Source organism: Panicum virgatum, chromosome 3N (assembly GCF_016808335.1).
Source record: "Panicum virgatum strain AP13 chromosome 3N, P.virgatum_v5, whole genome shotgun sequence".
Classification (NCBI taxonomy): domain Eukaryota; kingdom Viridiplantae; phylum Streptophyta; class Magnoliopsida; order Poales; family Poaceae; genus Panicum; species Panicum virgatum.
In genome coordinates, this window is record NC_053147.1 from 13,174,424 (window position 1) to 13,199,332 (window position 24,909).

At 48.4% G+C, this 24,909-nt stretch overlaps 3 protein-coding genes across 4 annotated transcripts; all 3 read left to right on the forward strand.

Annotated features, from left to right (window-relative positions):
- Nucleotides 1–499: 499 nt before the first annotated feature.
- LOC120664405 (G-type lectin S-receptor-like serine/threonine-protein kinase LECRK3) lies at nt 500–5,755 on the forward strand. Its single transcript, XM_039943617.1, has 3 exons — nt 500–829; nt 2,518–2,584; nt 3,207–5,755. Exons 2-3 carry the CDS (start codon nt 2,566–2,568, stop codon nt 5,471–5,473), a joined length of 2,286 nt encoding a protein of 761 aa, XP_039799551.1. The 5' UTR covers nt 500–829; nt 2,518–2,565; the 3' UTR covers nt 5,474–5,755.
- A 5,818-nt stretch (nt 5,756–11,573) lies between these two features.
- LOC120664404 lies at nt 11,574–17,723 on the forward strand. Of its 2 annotated transcripts, XM_039943616.1 has the most exons (13): nt 11,574–11,829; nt 11,901–12,757; nt 12,953–13,127; nt 13,526–13,659; nt 13,790–13,994; nt 14,117–14,355; nt 14,462–14,573; nt 14,725–14,866; nt 14,958–15,100; nt 15,204–15,373; nt 15,461–15,883; nt 15,968–16,023; nt 16,116–17,723. In XM_039943616.1, the coding sequence occupies exons 2-13, from the start codon at nt 12,533–12,535 to the stop codon at nt 17,503–17,505; spliced, it is 3,414 nt and encodes a 1,137-aa protein (XP_039799550.1). In that variant the 5' UTR covers nt 11,574–11,829; nt 11,901–12,532; the 3' UTR covers nt 17,506–17,723. The 2 variants fall into 2 exon arrangements, with proteins under 2 accessions (XP_039799550.1, XP_039799548.1); XM_039943614.1 differs by having other exon boundaries at nt 11,574–12,757.
- A 1,479-nt stretch (nt 17,724–19,202) lies between these two features.
- On the forward strand, nt 19,203–23,042 carry LOC120664406 (vacuolar cation/proton exchanger 1b-like). The gene is made up of 11 exons (XM_039943618.1): nt 19,203–19,604; nt 20,755–20,822; nt 20,905–20,933; nt 21,012–21,208; nt 21,318–21,539; nt 21,634–21,765; nt 21,874–21,990; nt 22,073–22,126; nt 22,211–22,327; nt 22,619–22,709; nt 22,800–23,042. Exons 1-11 carry the CDS (start codon nt 19,332–19,334, stop codon nt 22,853–22,855), a joined length of 1,356 nt encoding a protein of 451 aa, XP_039799552.1. The 5' UTR covers nt 19,203–19,331; the 3' UTR covers nt 22,856–23,042.
- Nucleotides 23,043–24,909: the final 1,867 nt, after the last annotated feature.

Consider the following 24,909-nt stretch of genomic DNA (forward strand, 5'->3'; position numbering starts at 1 on the left):
TACTGGGTTCCATCTATATAGAATATATAGATAGATAAATAACCTGTTCAAATCTGATGGATGAATCAATTCAAGTCATTCTAGAATGAGGAGAGGGAGAGGAGGCTTTGTATGACCGATCGGATCAGTGGATCACCATTCCCCAACGCTAACCAGTTCGTACGGCAGAGGAGTGCGTGAGTCCAGCCGGCCAAGATCGCGGCTCCGAGAAAACTAATAATAATATGCTGGTTTTTTTCTTTGAAAAAAGGGGAAAACTCATAATAAAAACTCAATCAATCGCCCAATGGATCCAGTGCTCGTCGTCGTCTTATCAGTCTATCCGAAAGAAGATGCTAAAAAAAAGTCTATCCGAAAGAAGAGAAGCTGCCGAACCCAACGGTCACTGGGCTGCCGCGCTTGTCGACTCGGCCCATTATAAGGCCTGGCCCATACTTCTAGTGGGCCGCATCAGTTGCACGCAACCACTCCGAGTTCCATCCGTAGCAATGGTGGGAGCGAACGGCTTCCGACCGGGGCTCGGTGGCTCGGCCGCCGAGTTCGTCCTCCCTCCGCCCCCCAGGCCCCCACTCCGTCGCCACCCTTCTCTTTCCTCCTCTGTCTCCGGCGCGCTGATGCCCCGCGCGCCGCCGGGGAAGTGGGGCTGTCGAGGGAGGCGCGGCCGCCCGGTTAGCCGCCGCCGCCGCCGCTGCCTGAACATGTTTTCTCTTCAACTGCCTCCCATTCCAGATCAGTGGTTTGGGACGATACATCGCCGCGATAGCTACCTGGATCAGCGCGCACGCACCCATCAAATATCAAGCGACCTTGGGGTCGTCCACTACTCCAGGTACAGGATCAGAGATTCATCCATCAGGATCCCTGTGTATTGACTGACTCATTGACTGAATCGGCTAGGTACTGTGTATTGACTGACTCGGCTAGGTACCTGGCAGTGGCGGAGCTAGGACAAAAAATTAAATGGGGCACATTGCAAATATAATTTTTTAATAATATCATGAGGACGCACAACAATAACTAATCTATATTAAATTTAAACAATAATTGATGATCGTACCTCTTATTTAAAGATAATTGTCCATTAATTTAACAAAGACCAATCAAACAAGAAAAATATCCAATTTAAAGACCAAAACCTAATATTTCAAGAGCTAAAAAACATGTAAATTTGAAGAACAAATCAGTTAACTTGGTGTATAATATATGAAATTGTGAATTGTAATGTACTCCAGTTTCCATCAACTTGCGTGAACAAATCAGCTGAGAAGGCAGCACCGCACCAGGCAGCAGCAGAGAGCAGCGCCCACCGGCGCTTGGGTCGGTCCGTCGGTGCCGGCGTGCCGCGGGCCCGCGGTCGCGAAGCTCAAGCCTCGCCGTCACGGGGCTGCTAGCTCGGGGGCTCGCGCGGCTCGGGCCGCCTCTGGCCGTCTGGCGCCTGGCAATCTGGGCGTCTGGCCGCAGGCCGCGGCCGCCGGCCGGGGAGGCGGGGCGGCTGCAGGCAGCAGAGCACCGCAGCAGCCAGCAGGCGAGCAGCAGAGCCGGACTGCTGGAGCACAAAGGCGGGAGGCGGCGGGCGGCGGCCAGTTTGCTAGCAGTGGCGACGGCGCGTATTGAGGATGGGGGCGGCGGCCAGTGAGCAGGGGATCCTGTCCCGTGAGGAGTGAGCAGGGTTGGGAATGGGACACTTGGGTCAGCTAAACGCCTAATGGGCTTATTGGCCTTTTTTCTCACCTCACGACTGTCTCTCTGTAGCTGTAGGCGATGAACGCTGCCGCCGGCCGCCGAGGCACCGCTCCTCTGTGGCTCGCTGGCTCCCTGAAAGAAGGGGGTCTTGCTAAGCTACTCCGGCGATAGGTGGGGCAGCTGCCCCACCCTGCGGTACGGGAAGCTCCGCCTTTGGTACCTGGAGTACTCATCCGTGTTCTGTGTGTTGACTGACTCCATCGAGGAAGGGCAGCCAGAATTTTAAGGTCTCTAAGATTTCAGTATAGGGTTAACTAAGGCCCTGTTTAGTTGGAGGGCAAAATTTTTTTGCGTTAGAATCTTACTAATTTGAAATACTAAATGAAGTCTATTTATAAAATTTTTTGCACAGATGGGTTGTAAATCGCGAGACGAATCTAATGACGCTAATTAATTCATGATTAATCAATAATTAGCGGATGGTTAATGTAGCATCACTATTGCAAATCGTGGATTAAGTAGGCTCATTAGATTCGTCTCGCGATTTACAGCCCATCTATGTAAAAGATTTTGTAAATAGACTTCATTTAATACTCCATGCATGTGTCGAAACATTCGATGTGACGTTTTTTGTGTTTACGGGGTTTATGGAGTAGGAACTAAACAGGGCCTAAGTTATCGTATCCACTTATGCCTTGGCAGCTGTCCAGTTGTCACTGTGCTATCCAGCAACCAATCGAGGCTGTAAACTTGCTGCAAGCAGTGGGCTTGTCTCATTACCCTGCATTGCCTGATCGTAATTTGACCATTTCAACTTCTTTTCTTATTATGCAGCACTTCAGTCTGATTTCGGGCCAAGCTTGATACAGATATTTTCGGCGGATGGTCACAAAAACGTCAGGTAACTATTTAATCCATGTTTGGTAAGATGGCCAACTAAACTTTCCTTTTCTGCCCGCGCTTCTGCATGACTTGTTGAAAACATTGTTTTATGATCCTTGATCATTAAGATTGGTCCTACTGTACATAACAAAATTCCTTGTTCAAGAGCCTGCTTGTGACCAGATAGTAATTATATCAACTGAAAAATACACAAATCATGTTCCCTATTAGAGTTGTCACTGTTTTAAAACATCTAAAGTTCACAGCTGTATTTTGATGGTCACAGTTGAGGACTTAAGGTGCTCCATAAAATCATACCTTTCCTCTTGCTTTTCATACTTTCGACTAGGACCAGGTCAACTTATTTCTTTTCATGTGCTGGTCAGTGGTCACTATCGTGATTTATAAATCAGCAACATCTTTAGTACTCTGCAACTTCTCCTTTGAGCACCAGTCAGTTCATCTTGCAGAGCCCAAGAAACAATACTCCTCTGCGCCCCCCCCCCCCCCCCCACCCCCACAAATGCCCCCTCCTATTCTTTGTCTGTCTCTGATTCTGTTCGCCAGCCAAGCTATTCCTGCCAAGGCTGCTCTTCCCGCCAACGAGACTGAAATTTCTTTGGGATCCAAAATCGATGCAGGCGGTGTGCAAAGTTGGGTCTCACCTTCAGGGCGTTTTGCTTTTGGCTTCTATCCTGATGATGAAGGCTTCTCCATCGGAGTCTGGCTTATAATCGGCGAATCCAGAAATATTGTGTGGACTGCCAACCGGGATGATCCTCCGGTTTCTGGTGGCTCAATTCAGTTAACCTATGGTGGTCTTCAATGGATTCCAGCTAATGCTGGCAGCCAAGGGAAGTTCATATTCGCCACCTCTACTCAGCCTGCCTCTGCTGCAATGATGGACACCGGCAACTTTGTGCTGTACGACATCAAAAAACAGGTCCTTTTGTCCACCTTTGCTTCGCCGACGGACACCTTATTACCAGGACAGAACCTAGTTCCTGGTAGCCAGCTGTTCTCAAGTGTATCTGACACTCACCATGCCACGGGGAAGTATCGCCTTTCCAACCAGCTAGATGGCAACCTTGTGATGTATCCTGTTGACGCAGTCGACCCTGATAGCTCATACTGGAATACCGGAACTTATGGCAATTCCTACCTCCTTACAGTTTTCCTGGATCCCAATGGCACACTATGGATGTTCGATCAAAATACAGCATATACAAAGGTGTTGTTCCTCACAAACCAATCTTCTAAAGCTTCCTCGGACACAGATGTCTACTTCCGTCTGACATTGGACGCGGATGGTATATTACGACTCTACTCCCATGTGTTCTTTGGGCAGGGGAGAGCACCCGTGACAGAAACTGTATGGCTGCAGCCTAGCAGTGATCGCTGCGATGTGAAAGGCGTTTGTGGTCCAAATAGCTTCTGTAATGTGAGTTCTAATGGGAAAAGTAGCTGCTCTTGCCTCCCTGGTTTTGAATTCTCATATCCTAACCAAAGCATGCAAGGTTGCTGGAGGGTGCGGACTGGTGGTTGCACTGGGAATACTACTGATGACATCAGACTGATAGCTACGATGGTTGAGTTGAAGAACACTAGCTGGTCAGATAAGTCATATGCTGTTCCACCTCCAACAACAAGCATTGAAGCTTGCAAGGATCTTTGTCTCTCTGACTGCGCTTGTGAGATCGCAAGGTTTGATTCCTACTGCTCAAAGCAGATGCTTCCTATGAGGTATGGCAAGATTGTTCCTGGTAGCAACACTACAATATTTGTGAAGGTCTACACCTACGAATCCAGAGGCTCCCTCAGAAAGAAAAGGTATGGCCCAGTTGCCATATTGATATCAGGTGCTGCATTGGCTGGTTTCTCACTTCTTGTGTTCTTTGCATCCATAATACTCTGCAAGCATCGGCTGCCATTGCAGTACATGAGGGCTCCACAACAGCAGCACTCAGAATTTGATGACGAGAGCATAGTTATTCGATCCTATTCTTACCAGGATCTGGAGTTGTCCACAGATGGATTTGCTGAGGAGCTAGGAATGGGTGCTTATGGTACGGTGTTCAAAGGTGTCTTCACCAATGGTAACAAGGACATTGCAGTGAAGAGGCTTGAGAGGATGGCGGAAAATGGGGAGAGAGAGTTCCAGCGGGAAGTGCGTGCAATTGCACAAACGCATCACCGTAACCTTGTGCGATTGCTCGGATTCTGCAACGAAGGCATGCACCGCTTGCTTGTGTACGAGTATTTGCCAAATGGGTCCCTTGCGGACCTCCTCTTCAGGTCAGATGCAGTGCCTAGTTGGAGCAACAGGGTTGCAATTGTGCTGGATGTAGCAAGGGGGTTACAATACCTCCATGAAGAGATAGATGGCCCTATAATTCACTGTGATATTAAGCCAGAGAACATACTCATTGACAGCAGGGGGGTGGCGAAGATAGCAGACTTTGGCCTGGCAAAGTTGCTAATAGGGAACCAGACACAGACCTTCACTGGCGTGCGAGGCACGCGTGGATATCTTGCACCAGAATGGAGCAAGAACACGGCAATCACTGTGAAGGTGGATGTTTACAGCTATGGTGTCATGCTCCTTGAGACAATAAGCTGCAAGAAGAGCATGGAGCTGAAGCTGGCCGGTGACGAATGCAACATTTCTGAGTGGGCCTACGAGTACGTGATATCAGGTGATTTGAATAAAGTGGCAGCTGGGGAATGTGTCAACGAGGTGGAGCTGGAAAGGATGGTGAGGGTTGGCATTTGGTGCACGCAGGATCAGCCAGTGACACGGCCTACGATGAAGAGTGTCGTTCAGATGATGGAAGGAAGCGCTGAAGTTCGGCGGCCTCCGCCGCCTGCGTCATTTTCACAATCACTGGTGCGATCTGGAAGCAGCTGATACCCCTGATTGTCATTGTGAAGATAAGCTTTCCATCTGGCGACTGGAGGTAGTCCTGATTATGTAGTACAGAGATGGATCATTTGGTAAGTTACATTACAAAGCGGTATGTATCCGGACCACTATCTAGCAGGTGGTTCTTTGGTTATATAATATAAGCAGCCTGCTATTTTAGTTTCCTGCTTACACTATGAATATTACAGTGACTACGTTGTACGTAGCTTAGTTTCTGAGAGGAGTGTTTTGGCGCAATAATAATATACAGTACATATTTTTTTCTGCTGGGCCTATTTTTGTATATGATGCCAATCTTTTCTGGTAGTGGCAGTATAAATAATTCTAGCCGCCCACCCCGTGAAGAAATTGACGAGTTGCTCAAAAGATGTGGACTGGAAATCAGGAAATGTTTAGTGGGACTGGGACTGGGAGTGGTAGGGACGATGACACTTTTGTCTCGTGGTGTAGGCCCTGTTTGGTTCCGGGACTTAAAAAAATCCCTGGAATCTATTATATTATTAAAGGAGTGTTAAAAGAAGCCACTACGTTCGCCGAGAGGGTCTTGAAATTCCCACGTTAATCTAAAAAAGAGAAGAATTTGCACCGTTGGATTTTATGAAGATCCAACGGCCTACATTATTAATCAAAAGAGTCCATATCAAATATATAGAGAAGATATTAGATTATTAGTGCTAGAGAAGAAAATGAATATATGGAAAAGAAAACCAATACATACTCTTTCCTTACCCGTTAGCATCTTGACTCGGATGGGCGGCCGGTGGCTAGCCGGTCGCAACCACCGTCAAATGGCTGCGTCATTATTGCTATGGTTGATGAGTTCTGAGTTCATCTTCAGTTGACGAGACGAACGAAGGTAGGGTGCGCGTTTTTTTCCCGTTTGTATTTTGGTGTCATCTTGGAGCAGCAGATGCTAATGACGGTTCAATGGGGGAACAGTACTAGGACCGGATAACAAGCAGTACAAATCAACATTCACAGGCTCCTAAGTTTTATCCTGTGTGATGAAAGATGACCGTGACATGAGGAGTTGAGGATAGGTCTTGATTGGGCGGTAGTAGTGCAGAAGCCACCACGTTCGACCGAGAGGGCGAAGAAATTCCCACATTAATCTAAAAAAGAGAAGGATTTACACCGTAGGATTTTATGAAAATCTAGCGGTCTATATTACTCCAAAGAGTACATCCATATTATTGGTATCTATTAGAATTAGACATTATTAGTTTTTTAACGTGAAAAGGAATCGGACTCCATCTTCCGTAATCATGTCTCCGATCAGGTTTAAAGAAAAAAAGAAAAGTTGACACCTTAAAACATATCCGATCCGTTCCTAATTAGGTTCAAATAAAAGAGGAAATGTAAAAAAGAATATGCCTATTTTTTTTAGCAAATCAAGGTCAGGTCGATCAGTTCTGGTCCATGACCAACGCCGGACACAAATATGCTCACCCTCATCAATAAATAAATGTTTATTCTATAATTATATTTATTACTTTGTTACTTCATACACAAATTATATACAACCAAAGTTGTTTCAGCCACAGCTGGAGCTCTGCCAAGCTAGCACTAAGTCGATAGCCTACGAATCTACGATACATAACAAATTATTCAAATCAGTCGTTGCTGTTGTTCCTCTTCGCTCACAAAAAATAGCAAGCTTTGAGGCACAATCTAAACTGAGCAACTGAGCAGAATTAAATAGGGAACTTCTCCATTAGGTGCATCGGACGTGAAACACACTTTAAATGTATGGAGGAAAAAATTGAAGATGGAGAAATTGGCCGCAATAGCTCGAGAAAATGAAGTAAAAGAAAAGAGTTAGAAACAACAACAAAGATATGCCTGGAACTATACATCGATGAGACAAAAGTCTGATGTGGACCAATTTATGTGGTCAATCAAATGGGCTAAAAATAAATAAGAAAAGTAAAAGTACAGTAACCAAAGTGAAAAAAAATACCAATGGACTCTGTTGAATAAAATATATAGGGGTGCACTATTTAACAAGCCGCATGCTGAATTAATATTCAACGTGCTTGAGTGCAGCCGCTAATCGGAAACGGTGAATCATGATAGAAAACTATTGAGGCGGAAAGTATCATGCTACCATGTGCTCTGTCCCAACAAACCTATGTGCTAAACTGTGATTTGTATGGTGGCCAGCATCCACTGCACTAATCGGAAATTGCAAGAAGAGAGAAGAATCAGGCAAGAGAATAAGTGCATGCATTTGATTGCGAAAACAAACCCCATTAGATAGTTGAACTCAGGTCTTGCAGCCAATTTGGATGAAAATTCCAAGCACACGTGCCACTGTGATGGCTCACATCTCAAACAAGAAGTTACTACCACCATAGTCTCAGATTTTTATACGCTTTCTTCAAAACATAATTTGGCAAAAGTTGAGTTATCAACTAATGGTTTACCATAATAATTTACTGAAATGTCCACTAATGATTTACCATAATAATTTTGTTAGGCCAGCAACAATATGGTACTAGAATGCATTTGTAGGACTTGGCTGGCAATACTGACCTACAAAGCTATCCTCAACCAGACTTCCATTGGTTGAGAGAAAACATGTCTCCGGGACGACCTCCAGCCATTGTTATCATAGAGCATATTCTCATGAAAGGTAACACAAGTAAGGGTGGTAGATAGCCTCAACATTTAATCTAGATAATCTAGGTGTCAGGTTCAAAAAGGCTGAGCTCTTATCTTATATAATTTGAGCTCAAAATATAAGAGCCATGTTAGATTGTTAAGAGATCACTAGGACTATGATACCTTACCACCCATAAACACAAGTCCTACTTACCAGTGTGCAATGTACAAACTAACTGATTATATAGATAGCTACAGTGTAGATCACCATTGTGTAGTGATGGTCACATACTCAAGTTCTAACCTTAAATAATGATATAAGCATATATATTTCCAATAATAAAGAAGATTTAATTGCGGACTTCATCATCCTTACACGTTAGTAAGTCGCCACTAACCTAGGGTAAAATTTAGAGGGAGCACACCTCATTAAGGGCAGTTAAATTTTAGAATTAAGGATTAAATATTGTAAATATGTTTATTACCGAAAATTTAAATTAAAATTTTCAAACTAATTTAGTAATACTGGAGTGAACTAGCTCTTCCACCCTTGCATATTAGTAAGCTCATTGTATTGTGGATGCGCAATGGAAGAAAACATTTGCCAAGTTGGGCAAAGCGTGTTATGAATTTTTTTTTGGAGGTATAACAACATTGCTAGGCCATCAATGGAGAAGCACCACATAGCAGCAACAACTTACATGAAACAACTATATAGCATTGTCATTTGTTGATGACCGAGAGCTAAAAAAATTTACAAGTGAAAAAACGATAGATGACAACCATTGTGGTGGAGTGCTGTGTGAGATCTAGAACAAATCAACTTGCAAATCGATATTTGACATGCACACCCATCCATTGCATGCCACAGGTAGTGTTCAACAAAAGATAATGGCGTGCAGTCGTGTGCTATCAATGACGCATCTTCGATTATCGTGGTATAGCGTGCAAAGATTTTTGGGAGCATAATGGCTGAAGATATATAGCTATGCCTAAGACAATATGAGAACATGCATCACAAGGCTATATCAATGAGTGGTTGGAGGATAATAAAAATAATTAAATTATACTTATGGTGTGGTATATGTATTGAATCAATTAACTAAATCTTCTTCAAGTCTAGGGATAATTTGTTTATCATGTCCGATAACTAGAACACTTAAGAAAAAATATACATCGCAAGTATTTTCTAAAAAGATAATATTTTATATCAAATAAAGATATAAATATTTAGTTACTTCCATTAAATATCCCATGTTTCCATAAACACATTTAATTTTCTCCTCAATTATTATCCAAAATACACCATAAATATAATAAAGAGCTCAGAAAAAAAGAGCAACGACGCACAATCTAAGCTCACCAACTGAGTCAACTCCACAGGAAATTTTTCTATTAGGTGTATCAGACACAAAACACACTAATCGATTTCAAATGTGTGGAGGAAGAAAATGGTAGAGAGTGAAATTGGCAAAAATATCTAGAGAAAATGGAAGTCAAGAAAAGAGTTAGAGATAACAACAAAGACGTGTGGAACTATCCATTGCCGATATGACACAACTTTGAAGTGAGACAATTTCTGTAGTTAGATGGGCGAAAGACCAAAAATGTACATTAACCAAAGTATAAAAAATACCAGCAGGTTAGACCAAATAAAAAACTAATATATATTGATGTATTTATTATATATAAGTTTTGCTACGTAGGTGAAAATAAATAAATAAAATATTTTTTGAGAGCCCCAACCTATTTTTAATATAAATTTTATGTAATCTATGCTTATTTTTAATTCACCGTAACGAGGAGTGAAATCTATATCTATTAGATGCTATCTAGATGCTCTAAAAACTAGACCAACTAGGCTGCATATACTTTTGCTTAGTAAAAATTAAATTATTGCAAGGCACAAAACGAAGTCTACCATCTAAGTTACAAGTTGCAGGCTTCGAAAATCAAACTAACACACATATATAAATGTATCTAATAACTACATAAAAAATTAGAAAAAACAAACGTGTATTCAAGGTGACCCTATATTACTATTAATCATCAAACTTAGTATTACATGGTACAATATGCACTTATATTTCTGGTGACCTAATATTCAATAGTATTATGCGGTACAATATGCACCTATATTTCTGGTGACCTAATATTCAATTCAATCCCCAACTTTAGATATTGTAAGTTAAAATATTAAAATATGTCAACTTGATATGAAACAAAGCAACTTTAAAATTGATGATTGATATGAATGCCTATGCATGGAAAGCTGTAGGTAGTACTCTACGAGAGCGAATCAAAGATAAATAAAATGACAAATACATCTCTTCGATTAACTTAAAAAAAACTAAAAAAATACTAGCTACCCACGCTATTAGCGCGGGCCACCTTGCTAGTTTTTTTAGTATTTAGAAGTATTAAATAAATATTAATTATAAAACTAACTGCAGAACCCTGAGGCTAAACTGCGAGACGAATCTAATGAAGTATATTAATATATGATTAGCGAATGGTTACTGTAGCATCACTGTAGTAAATTATGAATTAATTAGGCTCATTAGATTCGTCTCGCGAATTAGCACTCAGCTGTCAAAAAACATTTATAAATAGATTTTATTTAATACTATAAAATAGTAAGATTTTTTTGATGTGATAGGGTCTTATGAAAAAATTCTGGGAGCCAAACAGGGCCACAGTGTGATGGTGGCCACTCCCAATTGCCTTGAAAACATGGAGGAGCAAAGGTTACCCGTTCGAGTCCACATAAATGGATCGTCTTTCGTCTTCCCACACGCCCCTCACCTGCTGTGCTTACATGAATCCAGTTCGATCGGGGTCAGGCAGGTTTTGACATTATATTCTGTTGTTAATAGATCATCATGTTGGCGCAAGATGCCAGCAGTTTCTGTGTGGCTGTCCGACATCACACCACGTGGCTACACTTTTTTTTTGAAATGTAACCATGCGTCTACTCTATGGCTGCAGCAGTAGTGGCAGTAGAAATGTAAAATTTTTGTTGGTAATGTAGCAGTATACATGTTGCCATTGTTGCATCGATAGAAATAAAATAGGTGAATAGTTGTTGGCACGGCATCAGTGACAGTGAAGGATATATAAAAATGGAAATTAGCTGACCTGCAATGTGGCGGCGGCTTGTGCCGGTGCATGTGCATTCATGTCGCTCACTGTCCAGAGCCAGCAACAGGGGAAGCAGGGCTGCAAGAGCAGCTTAGATCAGCTCAGATTTGATTCCCATTATATTTTATCTTAAAAAAAATGCTTCGCTGAAAGTGAAAGAAGACGGACCAACAGGTTTCTGTGTTATCGGTACCATTTGGCCTACTGTTTGCTATGGTGAAAAGCACATGACAGCAGCCGTAAAAGAGTGTTGCATGCACACAGGATGTACGTGTACCTGACCCAGACCGTATGAAGAATGACTCTGTGGTCACATTTACGTTACTTGTTGATGATGCCAGTCTACAACAGCCGGCAGCCAGAGTTTGTTTCAACCTGGCCTTGGATGATATCTATCAGGAGACGGGCCGGTTTCATCTTTCATGGCAGCACAAGGGAAGGCAGAAGGGGGCATGCATTGTTATCCTGAATCAATGGGTGAGCAGAGAGCAAGATCCCAAGATTTTCAAGCAGCTAGTAGCATTTTCAGAACTGGGAATGGAGCCGCAGCCGCAGCCCAACCACATACACATAGCTGCAGATTTCTCCGGGACAAGGTAGCTCCTCCATTCAGATTCTTCTCTTGCTCTTGTCCGCCGATCTGATGGCCCATCGATGGTGAAAGCAGCAAGGGATCGGAAGGGAGTGCGCGGATGAGAGAAAGCAGCGCGAGGCGGAGACGAAGACTGAGAGCGCGCGACCGGGCCAGTGGCGCAGCAGCAGAAACGACCAAATTGAGGGGAGCGGGGAGGGGGACAGTTTGGCTGCTCCAGTCCTCGTAGGCACCATCGTCATCTCCCTAGCTCCCCGCTCCTCCGGTCCAGCGCCGAGGCGAGACCACAGCCAGCCAAGCTCATCACATGCCATTGCCATCGCCACTCTGCTCTTGCTCCCTCCCCTTGCCATCTTCTTCCTCCAGCACGTACAGGTGTCGTTTAACCTTGCTTTTCACCTGAGCCACCTAGCTACCTAACCCACCTGCCTCCTGGACCTCCTCCATTGTTCACTGCTCTGGTGGTTCCACGGGCACACAATGCGGCACGCCCGGCTCCGCAGCACCGCATTCACTTCGCTGCCCCGGGGTCTGCGTCCTCCCTGCCAGCGCATTCACTAGCTGCTAGCAGCAAGCGTCACTGTGCTGCTGCCCTGTGCCCCCCTCACCATCCTGCTGCAGGCTGCAGCACCAGTGCTAGTCCTAGCCCTCTCCTCCACCTAGCTAGCAGCTGGGTGGTACATAACTAGAAGGGGAAGGACAGACAGATGGTGTGGAAGAGCTGGGGCGGCGGCGCCCTGCTGCCCGCCATTGCGGCCCTCCTCCTCGCCGCGGCGCTGCCGCCGCTCTGCTCCGCGGCCGGCGACGTCGCCGTCGGCTTCTCCGGCGCCCCGCGCCGCGTCTCCAGGTCGCCGTCCGCCGCCTTCGCCTTCCGGGTCACGCTGACCGGCGCCGGCGGGGCCCCGTGCGGCGACTGCACCGTCACCTGCCAGGTCAGTCGTGGCAGCCTATTCATTCCGCTCCCTCCCTCGTGCGCGCATGCTCGAATTCGACCTTCTCCAAATGCCGCATATGCATGCCATGCCGCCACATTTGCAAGTTCTACCTGCCTGGTCATGGCCATGGGCGTCGTTCCGGGAACGTGGTGACCAGCTGAGATTGATGTTTGCGGTTTGCATGGCGTGCAGTTGGACTGCGGAAGGGCGTCGGACTGCGGGGGCTCCGCCTCCGGCGGCAACGGGACGGCGACGGCGAGCTATGCAGGGCTGGAGGACGGGAACCACACCTTGGCAGTGTGCGCCAGCAGACGCGGCGGCGGCGGAGGGCAGAGCCCGACCTGCGCCACCTACGCCTGGGATGTTGGTTAAGTAACAGCCGAGCTCCCCCTGTCCCCTCCCTCCCCACTGTGAAATTGAAATGGACATCCATTACATCATCCCCACTGCTGTTTCTCCTTGTTTTACTCAGATCACTACGTGATCTAGCAACTCTAATCACTTCCTTCTCCACACATTTACTGCTTACTACGACATGCTTGCATCCGAAGCGTATTCAAATCACCGGCTCACCGCCACAAAAAAAGTACTTTCAGTTCTTGACTGTTCAGACATGTCCTTGATCACCGTACTATAGAGTTTTTATCTGTGCTGCATCTGCATGCTAGTAGTAGTTACTAGTAGCAAAGATAAAAGAAAAAAAAGGAAAAAATTGCTCAAGGGAATGGATGTGGGCATGACTCGATGCGTACCTGCACCGTGCAGACACTGTCCCCCCGACGGCGTCCGTCTCGGCGGGGTCGGCGTTCACGAGCGCCCCCAGCGTGTCGGCGCTCGTCTCCTTCACCGAGCCCTGCCCCGGCGGCGGCGGATTCGTCTGCAACGACACCTACTGCAATGTCCGCCTCCTGCGCTCACGGCCAAAAAGCTTACTTCAATTACATTGCTGATCAGAGATTCTTTTGCCTAAGATTCCTCCCTGAAACTTACCGCACGTGCGCTCCCTGCTCGCCTGCGCGCTCCCTGCAGCTCATCGTGTACGGCCCCGGCCGCGTGGAGCCGTCCACCCTCCGGGAGCTCCGCCCCGGCGGCCTGCTCTACTCCGTCGCCGTCGCCTTCTCGCCGGACGCGCAGTACGGCCGGATCATCCTCCTCATGGACAAGGGCTTCTGCACGGACGACGCCGGCCACCCGTTCACCAGGACGGCCGACTCCATCTTCACCCTGCACTTCGGTACGCCGATGAGGGCTCATTGTTGGCATGCTATGCTAGGCCTATACGTACTGGGAGTTGTAATGTGAGGGCTCTGATAGGCTGATGGCGTTCTCCTCCGGCTACTCGCTGGAGCATTTCAGATCGAAGGGATGACTCTATGAACATCACCACCACCGTCCCTGAAAAGATGCTCGAGATACAGGGCGTCACAAGGCTGGTCCAAGCTACCAACGATGAAAATGACCTGAGGATATACCTCTCCTTCGCTCAACCGGTGCTCAATTCGTCTGAAGAAATTCTAAGTGTTCTTAAGGCAACCGATGCCGTACTGACGCCCACCGACAGAAGCACCCTGGGGAATCGCCGGTTCGGCTATGTTGTAAGTTCAGATTCTTCAGTCACAGCTGCTTCAGTTCTTAATGTGGTTCATATTTTTCGACTAGTGACTGAATAAAAATTTACCCAACTCGCTATGATATATCTAGGTGAACAAGATATCAGACACCGCTATTGTGACTCTTGCCTGCGATACAAGTTCTATAATCAGCAGGCAAGGGACTCCAGTTAATTCAGCAGAGCCGTTCACATTTCTTTATGGTTAGCCACTATCTTTTCAGTTCGATATACTACACAGCTAGTATTCTCAGTCTCAGATGCTGTCTAACTGCAAAATGTAGAATGAGATTTGGACCTCATGGCTACATACTTACATACCATCGTTTTTTTTCCTGCTCGGCGCCCTTGATAGATACACAGAGACCTTCGGTTAAAATCGGCACATCAACTTGGAGGACTAGTTCTCGCAATATTCTGGTGTTGATAAAGTTTGCAGAGCCTGTGTTCAATTTCAGTTCCTCAGCAGTGCAAGTTTCTGGGGGCAATGTGTTGAGGCAAGATATCCCGAATCCCAATATAATCTTAAATGAATGACTCTGTTATTCATCTTGAAGATTAATGTCTCGTTGTTCATTTTGCTTTCAGCTTTCATGAAGCTAGTAAGAGCATATACACACTACAGATACAGGCGGTCGATAGGCTAGTGTCCGTTCAGATTGCTGAAAGTGCAGCCCAGGACGTGGCTGGAAACCCCAGCCTAGCATCAGACCGTCTTGAAGTGAGGCACTGTATGAACATTCGATTCATGTCGTAGTTAATTACGATACATCCAACTTTGAATCTTGATTTACAGACTCAATAGCCAGTACAATTGGTACCATGTATCTGCAGATTCTGTGCCCGCGTCATCGTCATCAATTGCAGGCATCACCACTATCATCTTTGTAGCAACTGCCGTTGTCGCCACGCTCCTCACCGTCTCGACATCATCGCTCCTCGCCTCAGGAGCTATTCCAAGACCCTCCTCCTATATGATCTCGGAGCCATCAAGAAATCTCTTGGTACGTACGCCGTCGGCACGAGCTTTCCATGTCCACAGCAAATACAGCAGTATGCTGATGGACCATCTGATGTTGTAAAAATTTCAGAGAATGGCATGCCACATCCAAATCTTTGCTCTGTCGAGATGGCTGTCAGTTAACTTGCCAATTGAGTACTACGAGTTTGCAAAGGGGATAGAATGGAGCATCCCGTACATGCGCCTTCCATGGGAAGGCCCAGGTGCAGACCCATTCCTGGGCTACTCCACAATGCCTGCCATTGCATTGTCGGAGCTGCTCGACAGGAGCGCCGTAGGGTCTGCTGACATCTCCTATCCTCGAGCACAAGGTCAGCCGGTGATGGCGCCGGCCCGAATCCCGTCTGACCCGGTATTACCAACGGAACTCTCGGGAGATGGGACTCTGATAACACCGATGCAAACTCCAGCAGGCGGGACGCCTGCGATGCCAATGCAAGTCCCGTTGGACGGGAAGCCACTGACTGCAATGGAGTACCGGTCCTTCTTTGAGGTTGGTTGGTCTGGTTGTTGCTGTGGTTTTATCACTTCCATCACCTAAGCTCTGATGAAGGCTGAATAAAGGAAAACATTGCAGAACCCGGACATGAAGCCTGAAGCACAGATTATCATGAAGCTGCAAGATTTGGATGGGTATGTGTGATGCTGCATTGCCGACGCTTAGAATGTGCAACGGTGTAAAAATCGCTTTGTAATTCTGTGCCTGGGAATATATACGTATGCAGGTGGAAGTACTTCGGCAGGAACATGTTCTGGCTGGCCGTGATCGGGGGCGGCCTCATCCTCCTGCACCTCCTGGCCCTCGTCTACTTCAAGCTGAGGTACAGGCGCAGGGAGGGGCGGCATGGCCATGGGGCGCTGGAGCTCCCCAGGCTGGAGATCATGGTCGCCATCCTCGCGACGCCGTGCCTCGCCCAGGCGGCCACGGCGGTCATCAGGGGCGGCACCACGGGCGGCCTGGCGGTGGGGGTCGCGCTGGCCGGCGTCCTGGCGGCGCTCCTGGTGGGCCTGCTGCTGCTCCTGTCGCTGGGCATCACCATGGGCAGGCTGCTGCAGTACAAGGAGGTGCACCAGGAGGGGCGGGAGCACCACTGGTTCCAGGAGCTCGTCCGCCGCATGCTGGGCCCCGGCATGGGCGGGCAGTGGACGTGGAAGGACCCGCGGCGCGCCGCCTGCCTAGTCAAGCTCGGTCCGCTCTTCGAGGACCTGCGCGGTCCGCCCAAGTACATGCTGACGCAGATCGGCAAGGGCGGCAAGCGCGGCGGCGCCGGCGCGGGAGGCGGGGAGCAGATCATGGCGTCGGAGGACGAGAACGAGGACGCGGAGGCGCCCTTCATCCAGAAGGTCTTCGGCGTGCTCCGCATCTGCTTCACGCTGGCGGAGTGGGTGAAGCGCGTGGCGGTGGGCGTCGTGGCCGGCGCGCACGCGTCGTCGGGGCGGTCGTCGCGCGCGCACGCCGCGGTGGTGCTGTCGATCGCGTCGTTCCAGCTCTTGTTCGTGGTGCTCAGCAAGCCCTTCATCAGGAAGCGGGTGCAGCTGGTGGAGATCCTGTCGGTGGCCGGCGAGGTTTTCGTGTTCGCGGCGTGCGTGGCGCTCATCGGCCGGAGCGCGGGCGGCGAGGCCCGCGGCGTGGGGCTGGCGATGCTGGGCGCCTTCGCGCTGGGGTTCACGGCGCAGGCATGCAACGAGTGGAGCGCGCTGCTCCGGCAGGTGCGGCTGCTGAGCGCGGACCGGAGCTCGCTCCTGGACGGCGCCAAGACGGCGTGCCTGGGCCTGCTGCTGGTGGTGCTGCCGTCGTCGGTCCTCGGCGACCGGGTGGCGGCGAACCACCAGCAGGGCCCGTCGCCCCCCAACGGCGGAGCCGGGGAGAGCGTGGCGGCGTCGACCCCGACCCCGGGCGAGGCAGGCAGGGGCGGGAGCGAGGGTTCCAGGGGCTCGAACGAGCGGTGGTGGCTCGGGCAGCTGCGGGAGATGGCCAAGGCAAGCTTCAGCAAGGATGGCGGGGAGGAGGAGGCGTCGACGAGCGGCGCCAAGGCGAGGAGTGGGGAGTGGAAGTCCAAGGCGAGGGGCCTCTACAACGACCTGGAGGCCATCTTCTCCAACAGCAACAGGTGAGCCTGCCAGTCTGGTTAGGCGAGCGCGGGAAAAAGAAAGCCTGATGATTCGACATGAATGTTGTCTGTTCACCGCGTTCAGTCGATGCTTTATTAGGAAGAAAGGATGGTGTGATTTATTTATTTTACTTGTGACGTAACAATGAATTAGCTTAGATTGGCTCATGCGATGTGTGGTAAATTCCGGTAAATCTATTTAACGCTTGCGCGATTTTTTGACGCCACGTCGCAGAAGTGCTCCCCCTCACTTGTTCATCTTCTACCTCGCGACAGGGGGAGGGGGCGCTGCCCCAGCGAGCAAGGGTGGAGGGGGGGAATGGGTGGTAGGTGGGCGGAGCGGCCGTCGGCGATGTCGCCGGCGGCTGGGGTGGTGGCAGAAGGCGGCGGAGCTTATGGATCCGAGTTGCTGGGGTGGGGGGCTCACCGGACCTAGAGGAGGGCGCGGCGGCGGAGGCGGTTCGACCGGCGGAGGGCGCGGCTGCCGGCCGGCTGGGGCGGGACTCTCGGTGGGCGGTGCCGGCGGCGGGGGCGAGAAGGCGGCGGCGTGGCGGCGGCCGGACGGCGCGACGGCGAGCATGGCTGGCGTTGGCGGCGGTGGAGGGTGGCGGCGAAGGCGCCGGGGGCGGCGCCGGAGCTCGGGAGGCGGTGGAGGCAGGAGAGGGACGGCGGCCGGCCTGCTTCTGCGACGCGATGCGGCCCCCTCGCATATGTGGGGGGAATAGATCCCCCCTAAATTCGCGCCTCCTGCATATATATCAGTCAGCAGTGAGCACCGCCATTGTTGCCGTCAAGGAAGCTGGAAAGGGTCAGGGAAAGGAGGGTGTTCGTGGTCCTCGGCGGGGACGAAAGGCGGTGGCAAGATGTACGACGGGTGCATGAGGGATTGGGTCAAAAGAAAAGACAATGGATGATGAAGACGATAATGCAGAGCAGAGCAGGGCAGAAGGGGTAAACAGCTAGGCTAACAATCCCCTGGCAATCGCAATTAAAACCACTGGCAGGCTTCATTTCGACCCCGGCCCGTGGCAATAACAAATGAGAACGAGCTCGATCGGATCTTGGCAAAAACTCGGCCCGTGACTCACGCACAGAACGATTTCTGGGCCTTGGTAGCATGCCGACACGAATAAAGCAGGCTGCAACTGGATCGGATCTTATTTTTTCGAAGAACAATTTTTTTTTGTTCCACGAACAACTGGATCCGATCTTAACGCAACGCCGCCGACGGGATCATCGCTGTCTGCATCATTCTGCTCTCTCAAAAAAAAAAGAAAAGAAAAAGAAAATAAAAACGAAAAAAAGAGCACGACACGAACACGACCTCGCCTGATAATCTTCCGAATTGCACCGTATGCCACAACCAGCCAGCAGTGTTTTTCTCTTATACCAAATCAGCATCGGTCACCAGCCAATAATAAACCAACAGTATTTTCTCTTACAACAAATCAGAACCAGCCAAATAGTCATCTTCTTCCTCTAGCCACGTCGCCGTTGCACTGAGCATCCAAATTCCACACCACGACGTTCCGGTGCGGCCCGGCGGCTCTCTTTCTACGGCGCGAGGCGTGCCGGCACGCAATTGCGGTGTGGACGTGTACGAGGAGGAAGGCATCACGGTCAGGAGGAAAGGGCCTCGCTGGCTGACTGACGAGGGAGGCCCACCGTCAGCGCAGCCCCAGCCGCCTGAGTCCAGCCAATCCAAAGCCAGGCGACACCCCCCGTGCTGGAGCGGCGCACACAAACTCCAGCGCCCCCGGCCCCCCGCTGCCTTCCTGTGGCGGAGCCGCCGTCGGGAGGGAGGAGCAGAGGTGGCGCTGGCGCACCGGCATGGACCCCGCCGCCACGGCCGCCGCTTCCGCGGGGCTCCTCGAGCCCGGCGCCAAGGAGCTGGCCGCCCGCCACCTCGGCCGCACGGCCCACAACATGTCCTCCTCCTCGCTCCGCAAGAAGTCCGACCTCGCCCTCCTCCGCAAGGTCCCCTGCGCGCCGCTGCGGCGACTCCTCGACAACCTCCAGGAGGTCCTGCTCGGCACCAAGCTCGTCCTCCTCTTCCCCGCCGTCATCCTCGCGCTCGCCGCGCGCATCTTCCACTTCGGACAGGCAAACTGTACTTTACTACCGCCGCCTCCTCCTCCTCCTCCTCCTCCTGTGATTGCATTTGCTTTTTGGCTTCAGTTTCGCGCTCCCTCCTTCAATTTTAACCATTTCAGAGCATCAGTTCCTCAATTTCGCCGTCTCCTTCGATCCATGCCCTCACCATCACCCAACAAGGACAAAAAGAGAAACCGCGATACGAATAAAAATTGCATTTTGATCACGCGAGCCAGCCATGCCCAGGAGACAAGATTGCATCACTTCATGTGCCGCCTTCATTGACTGCCATCTCTCTCTCAATTCTTCCTTTACTGGAAATCTCTGCCTGCCAGCCACTTCTCAATGCCATTGCCTTCATCTCAACAGTAAAACAAACAAACATTGAAAGCCCAACGCTTTGTTGCATAAAGTACCCATCCGAGTCAAAGAAAATACTACAGTGCAACGCGTGAAGGGCACAGCACTTTGGTGATGATTAGATGTAGTAAGGATTTACATGTGACCATATGGGCTAGCTTGTTCCTGTCAAATTCTATTCAATCTCAGACAGATAGAATCATGGAAAGAAATAGCACCAACTAGACTAATCTGACAATCACATGCATGCTTTCTCCACGTCCTGCACACATCTAACAATCTGCTTACCCTTCCTCCATCACACAATGTTCTCCTTCGCCATAATTTGACCTCACTAAATGGCCACTTGTTTCTTCGCATTGACCATGTAAGTGTTGGCAAGTGGCAACATAACACGGAGTCTTACCTCCAGCTCAGCAGGTTTAGACTTTCACTAGGTACGGCGATATATATAGTTCCTCCAGCGAAAGTAGAATTTTGAGAGGAGGGGTGCTTTCTTGTCTTTTACCACAGTCCTGTTCAACATGCATGGTAGCTTGCACACTTACAATGTTCTTGTCTGTCCGTGTCCAAAAACATGTCATGCAAACAAGATCTTGCACATCAGTGAATGCTTGTTGCACAAGAGGCTCGATTATTTTGTTCCATAGCCATTAGCCATTTTGCACTCCAGGATTACACCTCGGCAATGCATTTCATCAAAACTAAATCTGAAGGAAGGAAGTAATTATTTGCAGTCAGTGTATGATTGTGCCTTCCCCAATTTCTAAACATATGCTTTGTTCTTGAAATTTAACAGGAGTGGGTATTTGTTCTTAGCTTAATTGGTCTAGTTCCTCTTGCTGAGCGATTAAGCTTCCTGACGGAGTAAGTTTTGTTAATCCTATCGTATCATCTTTTGTCGTGTTATCTGTGTTTTGATAAACATCTTTCTGTTAATGTGTTGCAGGCAGGTTGCATTTTACACAGGACCTACTGGTAACAAAATTGACATCAGATCTTGTAATCCAGTCCACAACCTTTACATTTAGTTTAACCAACATAAGTATATTGCAGTGGGTGGTCTGTTGAATGCAACATTTGGGAATGTAACCGAGATCATAATTGCAATCTTTGCCCTGTACAAAGGCAAGGTAGTGGTGGTGAAATGCTCCCTGCTCGGCTCCATCTTGTCCAACTTGTTGCTTGTCCTTGGAACCTCCCTTTTCCTCGGTGGTCTGGCCAACCTTGGAACCGAGCAGCCTTACGACAGAGTAACCAACTCAGCTACTTCCCACCTATTAGGCTATTCTTGGAAACATGAAAGTTTTCTGGTATCTTACTAAAAGGAGCATCTGGTTTTGTTATGTAAGTATGTAACAGATGCAGGCAGATGTGAGCACAGGACTTCTGATTCTCGGTGTGCTTTGCCATTCTCTGCCACTGATGCTGAGGTATGCTGAGAGCTCTGGGGAGCATGCAGTGGTCTCTTGGGATGCAGGATTGGAGCTATCCCGAGCATGCAGCGTTGTCATGCTCCTGGCTTATGTTGCCTACCTTTTCTTCCAATTGAAGACCCATCGCCAACATTTTGAGCCCCAAGAGGTGTGTACTGTACATTGCTGATTAGTGGCAAGCAGGAGCTGCTAGCATAATACCAATTGGTTGATAAAAGTACATGATCTAACCAAATGGATAGGTCGAAGATGATGGTGATGATTCAGTCTCCCAAGATGAGGCCGCCTTGGGATTTCCTAGTGCAATGATCTGGCTCGGAGTCATGACTCTGATGACAGCGGTATTGTCAGAGTTTGTCGTTAGCACAATTGAGGTATGTACTACAATGCCATGTTTATATTCCCATTTTCAATCAGCATAGATATACTGGTTTAAGATATAGTACAGCTTGCAATATACTAATTGGTAGTTGTATTAACAGGCGGCATCAAAATCATGGGAACTATCTGTGAGCTTCATTAGCATCATCTTGATTCCAATAGTTGGTAATGCGGCAGAGCATGCTGGTGCAGTCATATTTGCTTTTAAGAACAAGCTGGTAGGCAACTTCAGGGGCTCTTGCTCACTTATTGCAATTTTGAGGTAGTAACCAACTGACAGAAAATTGCTGATTGTAACAGGACATCACCCTCGGAGTATCTTTGGGTTCTGCCACACAGATTTCCATGTTTGTGGTGGGTATTTATTTACTAAATTTCTAAACATAGTTCCGTGTGCTATTTGCACTAACCTTGAATTGTGGAATCGAAATGTGCTAGGTGCCATTGAGTGTCCTTGTAGGCTGGATCATGGGAGTCCCAATGGATCTTGATTTCAACTTGCTTGGGACTGGTTCTCTGTTTCTTGCTATATTTGTAACCACCTTTACCCTCCAGGTAATGTTTATTCCCTTATTTTGCACTGCACGTCTTTTGACCATGATAGCATGAATCATGAGTGGTTAGTTATATGCACTTTTATCTAATTATCCTGGGGAAATTAAGGTGCTCGACAAAATTTCTTTAAGCAGAACACTCATGGGCCATGGGCAGTAGTTGGCATGATTACGCTGTACTAGGTTTCTTTCTAGGGATACAACAAACCTTTTTCTCCTGCAATCAAGAGTACTACTGTCGATACTGTGGTAACAGCACTAAAAGGCAACATCTTTATGTGTTATTTTGCAGGACGGATCATCGCATTATCTGAAGGGACTGCTGCTTCTGTTTTGCTACGTTGTCATTGCCATATGTTTTTTTGTTTCGAGACAGCGTGGAAGTATGCATTTCTAGTCTCAGCAATTTCGATCATAACGCACAACTGTTTGATGTTTTGTTAAATAATTTTCATAATATATCGTGATGATAGATGGCGGCAACGATGGTGTCAATCCGGGTGTAGCAAGCAACACGTGGAGGATTTAGGGCTCCTGAGCTGAAAGTTGGACTGTGTTACCCAGTGAGTTGTTTTGGAGTGAATGGTGTGGCCTTCATTTGCAATTTTGCATGGAGCACTGGAGGGAGCCCTGCCCTGGGTGGGAAGTCTGACTGAAGTAGGCTACATGTGTATGAAAGGAAGATGATGCTTTCAGATAATTAATGTGTCAAAAGGGAAAAAAAGGCATCGCAATTAGGGGTGGGCATTCGGTTTATTCGGGCTAATCGGTTCGGTTTATCTGGTTTTCAAGAATTTCGGTTTATAGAAATCGCAAACCGATCGGTCTGTGTCAAAATCGAAAACCGACGTCTTCGGTTTACGGTTCATCGGTTCGGTTTTTCGGTTCAACCGAATTACAGATGAACTTGCATCAAGAAATTAGAACAAAACAGATCTGGTCGATGCCAACAAATCAAGGGCCGTGAGAGCAAAAACTAATCACAAGCTAGTAATCGAACTTACAGATCAAGAACGCAAGGCTAGAAGCTAACAAAATCAATTCGAAATGCCATCATTGCCATACCACGTGGACGTACGGTGTCCTGCTCGCCGCCGGCTCTTGCCATCGTGCGTAGCGCACTTGGCCTCGCGAGCGTAGCGCAGCTCGTGCGTCCCTTCGGATGGGTGCCGCCGCCGCCGCCGCCGCCGCCGCCGTCCACGGATGCGAGAGAGAACGAGAAGAAGCCTCGAGGGATAGGGTATGGGGCAGAATAGAATGAACGCGGACACAGGAGTTCAGCAATCTGTGTAGGTGAGGACTGGGCTACGTTGTTGGGCCAAGAAGCTAGATGGGCTGCCGGGGCAGAGTGTTGAAGTTGGAAGGGGTGCAGGATCGCAGGCCGAAGGCGGATGGCGCTGCCGAACTTCGGTTAGTTCGGGAGTTCGGTGCGCCAGCGACGAGAACCGAAGCCGAGCCGATAACATCGGTTAGCAAAATCTGAAAACCGAAGCCGAAACCGAAAACCGAAAAACCGACACTTTCGGTTCGGTTCGGCTCGGTTCGGTTCGGTGATCGGTTCTCGGTTAAAAAGTGCCCAGCCCTAATCGCAATAGCAGTTAATCGAATCATTAGGTATATATTTATAGCTTAAGTTCAGATGTAATATATTGTAGAGACGAGTGTACATTGTTGGTGTTAACCAAGGCAATGTGTCGTTCTGTGCGTTAATTAACTCATTAGGACTTGAGCAGAGAGGCAATCAAGCAAAACTGGATGTAGTACGTATCAAGAACTAAGTTGTTCTGAAAGAAGGGTGCCATGTGCATATCCTGTTACTGTCTGAAGAAAAACATGCAGTTTGATCAGTTGTAAAAGGCGAGCCCAACTGGATGCTAGCTGCTGCATTTATGGGTGGGCAACGTACAGCGCGATCTTGCGTTGACTCGTACAGTCTAGTACCGATGAACAGTGAAGAATAAGAACATTCAGTGGCTGACTGCTGAAAGTATGGAGGCGTTGTTTAGTCAGACAATGCGTACAGTACAGGGGCGACGGCTGCCCCTGCTGGGCCCTTTGCACCTAACTGGGCTTTCAACGGCCCGCCTAGCCTCTTCTTCTCCCGACGACTATTCAGGGAATCATGGGGACGGATTTTAACCTGATGATGACTTGGGGACGGATTCCAAGTCTCAGGACACGTCCGTCCTCGACTCCTTGTGCCCTAGGGCATGGCGCCAGTCAATAGCGACGGCTGCCTTTCGCTTCTAGAAAGCCTACGGGATAATAATAGTTGTTGCCGGGCATGCCGATCGAGTCATCGAGAGCTCCTTTTATTTCAAAGCTGTGTGGTGTGGGAAAGAGAGGTAAACGGAAAGGAGCGCATCTGTGACCTGTCTCGGCGTGAAATTGTCAGGTTGAGCGTGGTTTTAGGTCTCGACAGTCGAAGCAGTTTTTTTTTTCTTTTTTAAAAAAGTTGACGGCAAGTATTTGTGATCAGAGAAAATCAAAAGTTTGGGCTAATCGGAAGGGCGAAAAAATAATTAAAAATGGGATCTTTAGGCAAGGTGCCCACGATGTGGATGGTGGTGATCACGATGAAGC